At 40.5% G+C, this 13,641-nt stretch overlaps 1 protein-coding gene across 1 annotated transcript; it reads left to right on the top strand.

The window, feature by feature from the left end:
* Window positions 1–10,044: 10,044 nt before the first annotated feature.
* On the top strand, window positions 10,045–12,709 carry LOC110187192 (uncharacterized). Its single transcript, XM_020956592.2, has 4 exons — window positions 10,045–10,205; window positions 10,261–10,490; window positions 10,555–12,421; window positions 12,474–12,709. The coding sequence occupies exons 1-4, from the start codon at window positions 10,162–10,164 to the stop codon at window positions 12,544–12,546; spliced, it is 2,214 nt and encodes a 737-aa protein (XP_020812251.2). The 5' UTR covers window positions 10,045–10,161; the 3' UTR covers window positions 12,547–12,709.
* Window positions 12,710–13,641: the final 932 nt, after the last annotated feature.

Raw genomic sequence — 13,641 nt, 5'->3', positions numbered from 1 at the left:
ATTCCTTCGACCACCGTTTAATAAATCCAAGCACACCCCTGGCCCTATTCACCATAGACGAAATATGATCAATAAAGTCAAGTTTTGGGTCCAAGCGGACGCCCAAATCGTCAACTGTATTAATTCTTTCCAAAGAGCAGCCGTTCAGCGTGTAAGTAGCAAGCTTAGGAGCGACACGAGAGAATGTCATTAGCTTGCATTTCGAGCCATTTAAGTTTAATAAGTTTACACGGCACCAAGTTTGAAAATTATTAAGATCTGTTTGTAAATCCGACTGGCAGGCAACTTCATTGTATTGCACGCAAAGCTTGACGTCATCCGCGTACATAAGTACTCTGGAGTTAGTCAAGACTTTGGGCAGGTCATTTATGAACAATGTAAACAATAAGGGTCCCAAATGGCTTCCTTGCGGGACACCAGATGTAACCCTTAGAATATTGGATAAATTATTCTTAAAGAGGACCTTTTGCGTCCTGCCATTCAAATAACTAGAGATCCAATTAAGAAGATCACTTGGAAAACCCATTGAATCGAGTTTTCTAACGAGGAGAGAATGATTAACAGAGTCAAATGCTTTACTGAAATCAGTATAGATTACATCTGTCTGACAATTATTATGGAAGCCCTTTATAATATAGGAAGAGAGCTCCAAAAGATTTGTTGTTGTTGATCTTCGCTTAATAAAACCATGTTGACATGGAGAAATAACCGATCTACAAAAGTGCTGTAAATGAGGGGTCATAATATTTTCAAATAATTTTGGGATGGCCGACAACTTAGAGATTCCTCTATAATTGCTGGCATCCAATTTGCTACCTTTTTTGTGGAGAGGAATAATAAACGATTCCTTCCAAATAATGGGAAAGTGGGAGGTTGCTAAGGACAAGGTAAACAATTTCAGAAGGGGATAGCACAGGGCGTCGGCACAATACCTGAGCACACAGCCAGGAATTCCGTCGGGACCTGGCGAATAAACTGGCTTGACACGATGAAGATCTAAAAGGAGAGAGCTTTCGTTTAGGCTAGGACAGAAAATTAAGTTCGATTTGGGTATGTCGTAGGAATAAGTCTGGTATATATACGAAGAGCTAGAATAGGTTGTTTGAAAAAACTGCGAAAATAGATCGGCTATTGCCTGATCATTATTTGCGGTAGTATTTTCAAATGAAAGCGAGGAAGGATTTGTTTTAGGTTTACGTTTAGTGTTAACGAAATTATAAAACTGTTTTGGGTCCTGTGAGAACTGGGCCCTGCAACGAGTTAAATAGTTTTTATAACACTGCGCGTTCAGCACGGTAAAGTTTGACCGAGCTGATAAATAAGATGAAAGGGCAGATTGAGAACCGGTGATTTTAAATTTAGCATACAGTCTAGATTTTTTATTTTTAAGTCGGCTCAACTCTTTAGTAAACCACGGCGGTTTATTCGAGTTTGGCGGATAATATAACGGAACACATTCAGTAAAAAATGAATTCATGGCACTGTAAAAAATATCAACGGCAACTGCCATGTCAGTGCACATGTATAGATCGGACCAATTGAACTCGTTTATAAAATTATTCAGCCGTTCAAAGTCCGTTTTGCGAAAACATAGGACTTTATTGGCTGGACGGTCAGAAATATGCTGTACGTCACACCCAATATCAAGAGTCACATCGAAAGTTGGATGATAAGGATCTTCGGGTTGCGTCAGAGGCGCCACCCTTGCTAAACTGACTCTCGCAGGATCAGAGACGAAGCAAAGATCGAGCAAGCGCTGTAAGGAATTTCGAACATGGTTGACTTGAGACAGCGAAATGTCAAACAAGCCAGCGATAAAGTCATGTTGTGTAGGTGTATTGAGAGTATTGGTGGAATTATTCGAGCACCAAATAGCACCAGGGATATTAAAATCTCCTAGAACTACCAACTGGTCTCTATCCAAAAGTCTACTGGAAACCATCTGAATAGCGGAAAGGTGATTCCAATAAATAGGAAGTTCCGACAGTGGAGGTATGTAGGAACAGGTAATAAAAATTGAGCTACCTTTGATAGATAGCTTCACACAGAGGAATTCAACATCGTTGCATTCCTCGAAGGTTAATAATTCTGACGTGAGTGAGGAGTCCACCGCTATAAGAACTCCACCCCCGCGTCTGATAGGGCGATCTAGCCGATATACCGTGAACACAGCTGGAAAAACTTCGGAGCTCAGAATCTCCGGCTTTAACCAGGTTTCTGTGAGCACAATAACCTGAGATGCAAACGAAAGGCTATCAGAATACAAGTTAGGAAGCTTACTACGTAAGCCTCTTGCATTCTGATAGGAAATACCTAAGGAGTGGGTTAGTTTTTTGGGTCGGGATTGGAAGACGTAGAAGGCACAGTGGTAACATCAGGCCTGGGAAGAGTTATTCCTACAGGCCGCTTTTTCTTTTTCTTCGCCTCGAACTCCTTAACAACTATGTACTCTGGCCAGAAGTTGGGAGAGCAAATAGTGTTAAAGAGCTCGTTAGGGACATTTATCTTGAAAGATGAAATGTCCCTTGCGTAAGAAAATTTAAACTTTTCCACCTTTATCTTAATTTTTTCGGCTCTGGTTTTGCCTTGTATAAAGGCGAGAACATCTTCCGATGTTTGATCAGGGGAGAGCCGCGAGACAAAAATATGTCTCGTTGGTGGAACAGCTATAAGGGCTTTTGGCAAGGCAGATTGGTTATCTGCCGTGCCATTGTCGGCCGGTATTCCGGGCCTAACACCCTGGGTAGATAATGGTGTGTGCACGGGACTTTGAGGGGTCAATATTTGCGACCCCCCAGGGGATACAACAGAAATCACCGGCGGTACGGACACTCCCGCTGCACATTCGGATACCGAATCTTTCCTAGCGCTCGATCTCAGCACTCTTGGAATTAATGCTGAGGTCGAGGGCTGTGCCGTGGGAGGCTGCTGCTGAGAGCCTGTTGCGGGTAGTTGGGGTCCGTCTACATGCTGCCCACCAATAGCAGTTTTTTTGCGCCTAGGAGACTCATTTAATAGCGTAAGGCTATTAAATTGGGTGTCCAGCGCCAAGAACATATCAAGAGTTTTACGAAAACTCGTTAAAATGCCCTTAAAACCGCTTTTGGTTTGCCGCATGAAAGACGTCATTTCCCTTTCTACATCGCGACAGGCCTCACAGCAGTAACGCAGGCCGATGTTTTTCCTTACATCGTCCACCGTCCGAGCTGCAACTCCAATACACTTGGCGTGCATGACGTTGTCGCACAGCCAGCAGCCGATTGTAAGGTCACCTGCAGCAATTGCCTTTTTGCAGGTTTTAACAGAACAGACAATGTTTGAGGACATTTAGCGACTTACCACTGTACTTTCAATTGAAAAAAAAAGAACAACAGAGTTATGAAGAAAGAAGCGAGAGCGAGAGAGCGGGAGAGCGTAATAGATTAGATAAGATAAGAAGTGCAGCGGCACAACTTAAGCGAGAGAGTTGGAGAGCGTGGGAGATAAATAGATGAAACGTTTAGCTGTTGCGACGGCGCAAACAAAAGCTAAACGAAGAAGGCACAAAAAGGAATTCAAAATATGCAAAAGCTAGCACTAGCAGCACAACTAAATTGGAGAATAAAACCAATTATATACACAAAATTAGGATAGCTGCATGCACACGCGAAGTGAACGGGAAGTTATAAACACAAATTAGAAAATTTAAGTTAACCCCGGTGGTTAGATTGAAACTTTAACACAAAACGAGAGCGCAAGAAAAAAACACGTCCGTTCACTTGGAAAGATGATATCTATTAAGGGCCTTCTGGCATTCTGGCACTAGTCGTGAGTTTGTTTTCATGGCAGCTAGGGATCTTATAGCCGCTTGGCTATCCGAATAGATCCGCATTCTGGTGTCCCTGAGGTCCTGCCTTAAGGAAAGTTCGACTGCTTCCCTTATGACTAGAAACTCAGCCTGAAAGACCGTCGATGAGTTAGAGAGATTAAAAGCCTTTTCAATTCCCCAATTTTCAGTGTAGATCCCAGCCCTTACGCCGCAGCTCTTTTTTGAGTCATCGGAGTAGAGGGACACCTCGTTCTCTACTACTACTACTTACTCCAGGCTTCCCTTGATGGGTATGAGGACGAGAATGTGTTCTCGAAGTTCATATCCGCGATCATGTTGTAGGACTTAACGTTTGTATTTATGCCGCTGCTCGGCGCCGTATTCCCTTCAGCAATTACTTGCCTTCAGTCTCACTGCGCTCTGTGCTGCAATGTTCTTCACTAACAGTTCTATCAGCATTATATTCAGGATAGCATTGAGGGAAGACTCGGGCATGAGTGCATGAGTATCCATGTCAGCTTCGTTCTGTTGAACGCACTAGTTAGTTTCGGTCACCATACTAGGGCCCCGTATATTAGTATAGTATTTAATCCCCATTTGTTTCCAAACATTTTCCTGGAGAAGTAGAAGGCAATGCTTGGCTTCCTCACTTTTTCTGCAATGTTTTCCATTCCATGAGAGCTGTTTGTTTAGTAGTACTCCTAGATACTTATCTTGGTCCTGATACTAGTAGTACTACGTCGTCTGCGTATGCAACTGCTTTGACTCCACCCGTACTGAGATCTATCAATATGGCGTTCATATTTATCAGCCAGAGTAGGGGCGATAGAACCCAGCCCTTTGATGTGTCTCTCTTTACAAAATACCTAAAAAGTTGAGGGAGCACAGGATGGAGTCGGTGTTCATGTTATTGAACGCGCCTTCGATGTCTAGGAAGGCGGTCACCGTGTATTGCTTGTGTTGTAATGTCTTCTCGACATGATGTACAACTTCATGTAGCGCTGTTTCCGTTGACTTTCCTTTGCGGTACGCATGCTGCGCATCCGAGAGTTGATGTCTCTCTAGCGACTCCCGGATGTGGAGGTCTAGGAGTCTCTCTAGTGTCTTCAGGGCGAAGGAAGTGAGACTTATCGGTCTATCAGTCTTTGCTAGGATATTCCCCCTTCTGCCTGGTTTCGGTATGAATATGATTTTTGCTTCTGCACAAGAATGGGATGAGCGACAGTCTTATAGAAGCTTCGTAAATGGCTTTTAGCCATCTACAGATGCTTTTCTTGGCCGATTGTTACCGGTATTTTGCCGTCTGGGCCCAGGCTTTTGTATCTGTCAAAAGAATCTATTGCCCCCTGAATTCTATCCGTTGTAATGATGTCTTTCGTTGGCGTGTCCGTTTGAGTGTTCGTTTCCTCCTAGGGTTCCGAGTTCTCTTGTAGGTTTGCTGGGAAGTGAGTGTCAACTAATAGCTCTAGAGACTCCTCAATTGTCGTCGTAGCAGAGCCGTCTGCTCTGTTGATAAAGGTGGGGCATATGTGCCCTTTGGCGAGAATTTTGCTTACTCTCGCTGTGTCCTTTATGCTTTCTAGTGACTCGAAGTAGTTTTCCCAGGACTCTTTCTTGGCCTTATATAGATCCTTTTTGTAAGTTTTTTGTGCTTCTTTATATGTTTCCCATTCCCGAGTTATATAGCTGTTGTTGAAGGACTTTCTCGCGCTCTTTCTGAGCTCGCTTAGTTCCTTTGTCCCCCACGGTGGGTACTGCTTCTTCGAGAATGATAGCTTACATGTCTCTTTGAAGGCGTTGTTCAGGATATTCGTGAGATTCTCCACCTTCTTATCGAGTCCCTTTGCAGTGGATTGTGTCTTGATCCTCCTGCTGTTTAATTTAGATTGAACAATTTCGCTGAATTTGTTCCAGTCCGTTTTATGGGGCTTTCTTCTGGCTTACCGGTGCGGATAGGTCAACGAAAATGTACATGTAGTCTGAGAAAGAGTGTTTTGTCGATACCCTCAAGTTCTCAACTTTGTATTAACCGTGTTCGATTTGCCAGTTGAGATCTAACACCTTCTCCCAACCTTGAAAATTTTCCGTGCTTGGAAAGATTAAGTTTGGCGTAATGTCTTTGTTTCATACCGTAACGTTTCTATATATAATACTATCAAAGAGTGACTTACCTCTTTCTTTGATTTCTGAACTCCCCCAGAGTGTTTGCCTCGCATTCGCATCGCACTCGAGTACCAGCTGCTTGACTCCTGGCTAAGGCGGGGCCGGCTCGGGGCCCGCTCCCATCCGCTGCCACGAATCTGGCCACAGCTAAGTCAGTTGTGCTGAGATTGGGACAGAGAAAAGCATTAAATCGGTTCTTAATTACTATACATGCTCACGATCGAGTTTATGCACAGCGGTGTGCATCCTTGGTTCAGCAACTTTCCCGTCCCTGGTCCAAGACTCCTGTACCATACCGATGTCGATATCCCTCTCCCTTTGAAGGATCGTGAGATTAGCTGAAGCGTGCGAGCTGAGTTTTAGGCAAAACTGCACGATTTTCGAAATCGATGTTAGTTGGGGTAGCATCAGGGGAGTTGTCGTCGATGACCATGTCGTCCAACAGTTTGTTGGTTTCATCGACCTCCTCCAGTATCCCATACGGCTCGGCCAAGAAGACCTTTATCTTGGCCTTCCTGATGCCGTACGGGACCTTGTGGTCGTTGGCTTAGACTGGTTTATCAGCAAGAAATAAGGTTGACTCACCTTCATTTTCTGTTCCGCCCCCTTTGTAATTTGTCCAGTACTTTGTATAGACGTCCGGGTTCTGGGCCTTCAGACAGGCGATCAGCCTGGCGTGGTCGGTTTGCCCCTTCGGTAACCAGATGCGAACTCTGTGTCTTCTTGGGATCTCCCTGGCGCGGACTAGCCTAATCTTAAGAACAGCCCAAGTGTCGCTAATCTTAGCCCCCCAACAGCAACTGAGGAGTCGGAGGAGGAGATGGACCGGTCGGTATGCTAGCCAACTTGGCCTCAATCTCCTCCCACTTTTCCGAAAGCATAGCAAGACCGTCTCTGGCCATCTCGCTAAGCTTCTTTGTCTTGCTGACAAATTTAGTAGCTCTCGGCTTGCCCTCTGGGTCCTTCGCGTTCTTAGATGCGCTCTCGCTCACTTCCTGTGACCAAATGCGCTTCGCATTTGAGGGCTGGAACGCCGATGCGTTTGCATTTTATAAGCCTCGTATTCCGCGATCTCCGCAAGGAATTTGGCCTTGTTTTCGGCGTCCCGAGTGTCGGTCTTAGGCTCGTTCTTGGCTATCTTGTCGATAACAAAGCGGGATCTGTTGACCCTCGCTTGTGTCTGATGATGAGACATTTTCGCCATTTCTGCAATGGTTCCCAACGGAGCCCCACCTGTGTGTTTTGATTGGCAGGTGCTACTTGCTTTTCCCTTGGATTGCGATTCTTCTTTGTCGGTTTCCAAAACCATATGAGATGCCGCGACCAATCTCGGCCTCAGCATCTACCTCTCGTCCATCATTGACTGTTTTTAAGGGTTATCCTCTCCCAGGAGTTCCGAAGCGTTCATCCTTGGTTCAGCAACTTTCCCGTCCCTGGTCCAAGACTCCTGTACCATACCGATGTCGATATCCCTCTCCCTTTGAAGGATCGTGAGATTAGCTGAAGCGTGCGAGCTGAGTTTTAGGCAAAACTGCACGATTTTCGAAATCGATGTTAGTTGGGGTAGCATCAGGGGAGTTGTCGTCGATGACCATGTCGTCCAACAGTTTGTTGGTTTCATCGACCTCCTCCAGTATCCCATACGGCTCGGCCAAGAAGACCTTTATCTTGGCCTTCCTGATGCCGTACGGGACCTTGTGGTCGTTGGCTTAGACTGGTTTATCAGCAAGAAATAAGGTTGACTCACCTTCATTTTCTGTTCCGCCCCCTTTGTAATTTGTCCAGTACTTTGTATAGACGTCCGGGTTCTGGGCCTTCAGACAGGCGATCAGCCTGGCGTGGTCGGTTTGCCCCTTCGGTAACCAGATGCGAACTCTGTGTCTTCTTGGGATCTCCCTGGCGCGGACTAGCCTAATCTTAAGAACAGCCCAAGTGTCGCTAATCTTAGCCCCCCAACAGCAACTGAGGAGTCGGAGGAGGAGATGGACCGGTCGGTATGCTAGCCAACTTGGCCTCAATCTCCTCCCACTTTTCCGAAAGCATAGCAAGACCGTCTCTGGCCATCTCGCTAAGCTTCTTTGTCTTGCTGACAAATTTAGTAGCTCTCGGCTTGCCCTCTGGGTCCTTCGCGTTCTTAGATGCGCTCTCGCTCACTTCCTGTGACCAAATGCGCTTCGCCTTTGAGGGCTGGAACGCCGATGCGTTTGCATTTTATAAGCCTCGTATTCCGCGATCTCCGCAAGGAATTTGGCCTTGTTTTCGGCGTCCCGAGTGTCGGTCTTAGGCTCGTTCTTGGCTATCTTGTCGATAACAAAGCGGGATCTGTTGACCCTCGCTTGTGTCTGATGATGAGACATTTTCGCCATTTCTGCAATGGTTCCCAACGGAGCCCCACCTGTGTGTTTTGATTGGCAGGTGCTACTTGCTTTTCCCTTGGATTGCGATTCTTCTTTGTCGGTTTCCAAAACCATATGAGATGCCGCGACCAATCTCGGCCTCAGCATCTACCTCTCGTCCATCATTGACTGTTTTTAAGGGTTATCCTCTCCCAGGAGTTCCGAAGCGTTCTTTTTCATTTTACATTCATGAACGTCCGCTTTGCTCGTTTTCCCTGAAATTTTTTTTATTGCGTAGATTAACCTATTCAAAGGCGGGCCAAAAAGGAATTCCAAAGTTAACGGTTCATAGAAAAAGGCTATACGTAAAAGAATATATGCATCTAAAGTGTAATATTTACACTTAATTTGTTTTCGTCTTTAAATTAATGCTATTAAAATTAAATATTTTTTTAGTGACAATCTCATAAGATACTTTATTAATGGTTACAAAAAATGTGCTTAGGTATCTATGAAGGCTTTCAATTGGTTGGAATTGAGTTTATTAAGCTATATCAAAAATAAATATACATATTTTCTTTGGCTTCTAATATAGTCATATGAACCGTTACCTTTTGTTTTCGGCTTCTGCTTGTTGCTGATTAGATCAATTATGCGATTAAAAAATTTCATGGAAATCGGTCAACAACAACAAGAATAATAGGTATCTATACAGGCTTTCAATTGGTTGGAATTGAGTTTATTAAGCTATATCAAAAATATATATACATATTTTCTTTGGCTTCTAATATAGTCATATGAACCGTTACCTTTTGTTTTCGTCTTCTGCTTGTTGCTGATTAGATCAATTATGCGATTACAAAATTTCATGGAAATCGGTCAACAACAACAAGAATAATAACAACAAGGAAGGAAGCTAACTTCGGCACGCCGAAGTTTATATACCCTTGCAGATAGAAATTCTATGACTAGGAATCCATACCATATAAAATATATATATTTGTGTTAAAAAACAATGAAGTAATACCTGCTTTCATTTCATTCACCTATACATATTATATTTGCAGCTTTACATTCACCGATTTGCATTTTTCTTCTTCATAAAACGATCGTTTGTATGGCACCTATATAATATAAACGTTTGATTGAAAATTGAAAATGGCTATAACTCTGATGAAAATCTGTAGAAAACTGAAAAAGTTATAATGTTTAATTGCATTAATTTCTCGATCCTTCCTACGGGAGCTATATGATAAAGTAGTCCGATTGTCATAAAATTTTACACAAAATTGAAGAGTATTATAGAAAATGGCTATATTTTAAATTTGATCCAATTCTATGGAAAACTGAATATGTTAAAAATTTTTTTGTAAAAGTTTTCCGATCATTCCTATGGCAGCTATATGATATAGTCGTCCGATCCGGCCCGTTCCGACATATATACAAGTGAGAGTATATAGAAGGCTAAATACAAAGTTTTATTTAGATAGCTTCAAAACTGAGAGACTAGTTTGCGTAGAAACGGACAGACGGACAGACGGGCAGACGGACAGACGAACATGGCTAGATGGACTCGTCTGTTGATGTTGTTATAATACCCTGCAAGGGTATAAAAATAAGTTAGGCGGTAAAAAATAATTGTGAATTTGTGTAAATAGTTTTGACTACCCCTGTATTGTTTCCTTTGTGATGCTTATTTGAAGAGTATTTAAATTTAACAAGGGCGGCGAATGAAATGACTTTATGTTAGAACACAAGTTATATGTAGCTAAGCGTTTAATGTCTATTTTATAAAGTTGTTAACAAAATTATATATTCAAAATTTTCCTTTAAAAAAATGTATAATTTTGTATAATGGAAACGAATATAGAGTACATATGCTGCAACCAGGCACCTAGGTACGTACACCTCAGGGGTTTCTTGTAAAACTCTTACTAATTTGTCTAGCCTCAGCTCGTCTAGTTCGACAAATATATTTTGTGATGGTGAAAAGTTGTGCAGTCCATGTGGATGTTATCGGTGCTGTAAGTCCGCCTTTTTTAATGATCATACCTATTCTATCTTGAAGAGGATATGTCATAAGATAATAAAAAATCATAATCGACAAAGGTGTCGAGAAAACTATTCAGTTTTCGACGGTGGTAATAGCACAATCTTTAGGCCGGTAGTCAAAGGACAAAAAGGTTAGTTTAATCTATAAACACATTTTTAGTGACAGATGATCTTTATTCATCTTCTGTTTTAAAGATGGGGCTGATCTATTTAATAATTGTATGGCAACCGAAAGCGTATTTCGCAGAAACGGATATAAAGAAAAAAAAAATGAAGATGTTCACGTGCCTGACTCGAAAATAAATGGAAAAGGCAATGCCTCATGGTATGAAAATATGGGTAAAAGGCTAAATAGTAAAAAGCCTTATCTTTCGGGACAGAACAATGAAAATAATATTGGGGGGGAGACTAAAATGATCAGAAAAGGGACCATTCGTGACGAAAAGGGAAAGAAGAACGGGGAGACTGTGCCCCAAAACCACATTGATGTTTTTGAAAACGGCCCTATCAAATTCAACAAAGAAACCAACAAAAAAGATGCTAAAGAATCAAAAAAACGTAAGGCAGGGGCGGATTACGACAAAGATGAGTCAAAAAAATCAGCAAGTGTTAAAGCTTTAGATCGAAATTATGATATAGATGAAAAACATGGGAGAGATAAAAATCAAGGAATAACTGAAGGAAGAGACAGAAAAAGTAGAGAAAGTAAAGCTAAACAAATCAAAGTAGAAAATAATGTGGATCAAGGTGAAATAAATAAGAATGAAGAGAAGGGAGGAAAAAATGGGAAAAATAGAACAAGTAAGACTAAGCAACCGAAAATTGAAAAGAATGTAGATCAAAGTAAAATAAATAATACTGAAGAGATGGAAGGAAAAGATAAGAAAACTAGAACGAGTAAGACTAAACAACCCAAAATTGAAAAGAATGTAGATCAAAGTAAAATAAATAACAATGAGGAAAAGGAAGAAAAGGAAAGAAAAAATATAAAAAGTAAAGCTAAACAATCAAATATGGAAGAGAATGTAGATAAAGGTGAAAAAAATAAAAATGAAGAGAAAGAAGAAAAAGATAAGAAAAATAGAACAACTAAAAGTAAAGAAACAAAAATAGAAAAGGATGCGGATCAAGGTGAAATAAATAAGAATACAGAGACGAAAGGAAAATATAGAAAAAATAGAACAAGTAAGACCAAAGAAATCAAAAATGAAAAGAACGTAGATCAAAGTAAAATAAAAAACAATGAGGAAAAAGAAGAAAAGGATAAGAAAAATAGAACAAGTAAAGCTAAACAAACGAAAACGGAAAAAAATGCAGATCAAGGTGAAATAAATAAAAATGAAGATAAGGAAGGAAAATATAAAAAAAAAAGAACAAGTAAAGGTAAAGAAACAAAAATGGAAAAGAATGCGGATCAAGGTGATCTAAATAAGATTACAGAGATAGAAGGAAATGGTAGAAAAAATAGAACAAGTAAGACCAAACAACCCAAAAATGAAATGAACGTAAATCAAAGTAAAATAAATAACAATGAAGAGATGGAAGGAACGTATAGGAAAAATAGAACAAGTAAAATTAAAGAAGCCAAAATTGAAAAGTATGTAGATCCTGATGAGCATAAAGGAGATAAACATAATGAATTGGCCAAAATCAGTAAAAATAAAATTGGTAGTAAAGATAAGGATAACCATGACGAAAGTTACCAAGCAACATCAACGAAGAAAAAATTAGAAGTTTTTGTCAAAAAGGATCGAGTTTACGATAAGGAAACTCAAAACGAAAAAGACAAGCGAGAAAGAACTTCATTAAGTCTCGTCAGCAAAAACAATGCAAAATCGAAATTTAAGCCCAGTTCCGGGAATGGTGGGCGATTTCTTGAAAGTGAAGGCACCTTTTTTAGGAAAGGCTCTAAGAACAAAAAAAAATCAAAATTGTTTGCTAATAGAAAGCTTCAGAATTCAAAAGGGATCATAGGCAAGTCGCGCGAGTTGCAATCGTGTCGATATATACGACCGTGCGATATTCTGCGTGTCAAGTTGGAGGAGCGGGATCTTTCCAGATGGTATATATATTTAAAAGAACTCAATATGTTTATGATAACCATATATTTACAGTATTGCCTGCTGTTCGCCGTGCCGACCATATATACCATGCAGTTCCTACCAATGTGGCTTACCTTGTGTCTAGTAGGATAGCAAAACTTTTCTTCTTCGAAAAAAATGTGTACTCAAAATTTACTTACCTAAGAGATTAGATCAAAATATCCCCGTCTATACTTATACATTGGTGTATAAAAACAAAAGGAAACAAACAAATTATAAGTGTTTAAATAATATTTGCTTTCAGATAAGTTTCATTTTGTAATGTAATAACGATTTAAAATTATGGGTTAAGGATAAGTTTAAATGCCAAGTTTTTCTTAGCTTTTTAGCAAATTTTTCTTCACCATTGAGTTTCCTCCATCGTGGTTTCAATAAGCTCGAGATTCCCAATACCTGCTGCCTACATAAAAGCTTATACCGTTACGGCTCTCTAGTCAAGCTTAAATAAAATTATTGGTGTGCAGTTCAGTATTCGGCTTTCGCCGTATGTCATTATCCGAGTAAAAAATTTTACTTCGACTCCTTAGAAAATATAACCGTATTCCAAAAGAATGAATCCTTCCCCAAATGCTCTATTGTAATTTTAACTGACTCTTGATGTTTTTGGTGCTAATAAATGGCTTCTTTTTGAGGTATTCTGCAATTATATGCAATTATCATAATCTCGGAGAACACGACGAATTTTTTTCGTGTGGCAAGTCTTACCTAATTCAACCTTAACCTCATTTCCAATTTTCGGTGGCAATAAATCATCAGTTTGGTTACATCTCTGTGGCATGATTTTTCGTTGCCTGAAACAAAAATAATAAAAAAATATTTAGAAATACATGAAAGAAAAAAATAAAATTTTAGATCAACGGCGTGAATTTAAATTTTAGGAACTAACCCTTTGTTGATATTTTACAGGCTTGTAAAATTATGGATTGGATTTAGTTGAAGTAAGCTGTAAAGTCACTGTTTGTGTAAGTAGCAAAAGTCAGGTTTGATGTGGATCCCGAAATCGGAAAATTTCGATGCTGGTAGCGGAATAACACTGCACTATGGGGAAATTTTCAATTTGTATTTTTGGTATTAATTAATAACTTTTACACAAAGTCAGGTTTTTCGAAACAGTTTTATTTATTATTCTTATAGACTCCGTTCAAAAAAATGTTTGGAAAAATGGGCGTGGGTGTATTTA

Source organism: Drosophila serrata, unplaced genomic scaffold (assembly GCF_035046125.1).
Source record: "Drosophila serrata isolate PLE 108 unplaced genomic scaffold, ASM3504612v1 contig_318, whole genome shotgun sequence".
In the NCBI taxonomy this organism is placed as follows: domain Eukaryota; kingdom Metazoa; phylum Arthropoda; class Insecta; order Diptera; family Drosophilidae; genus Drosophila; species Drosophila serrata.
The sequence above is the reverse complement of the archived record's forward strand: the minus strand, read 5'-3'. Positions and strand labels throughout refer to the sequence as shown.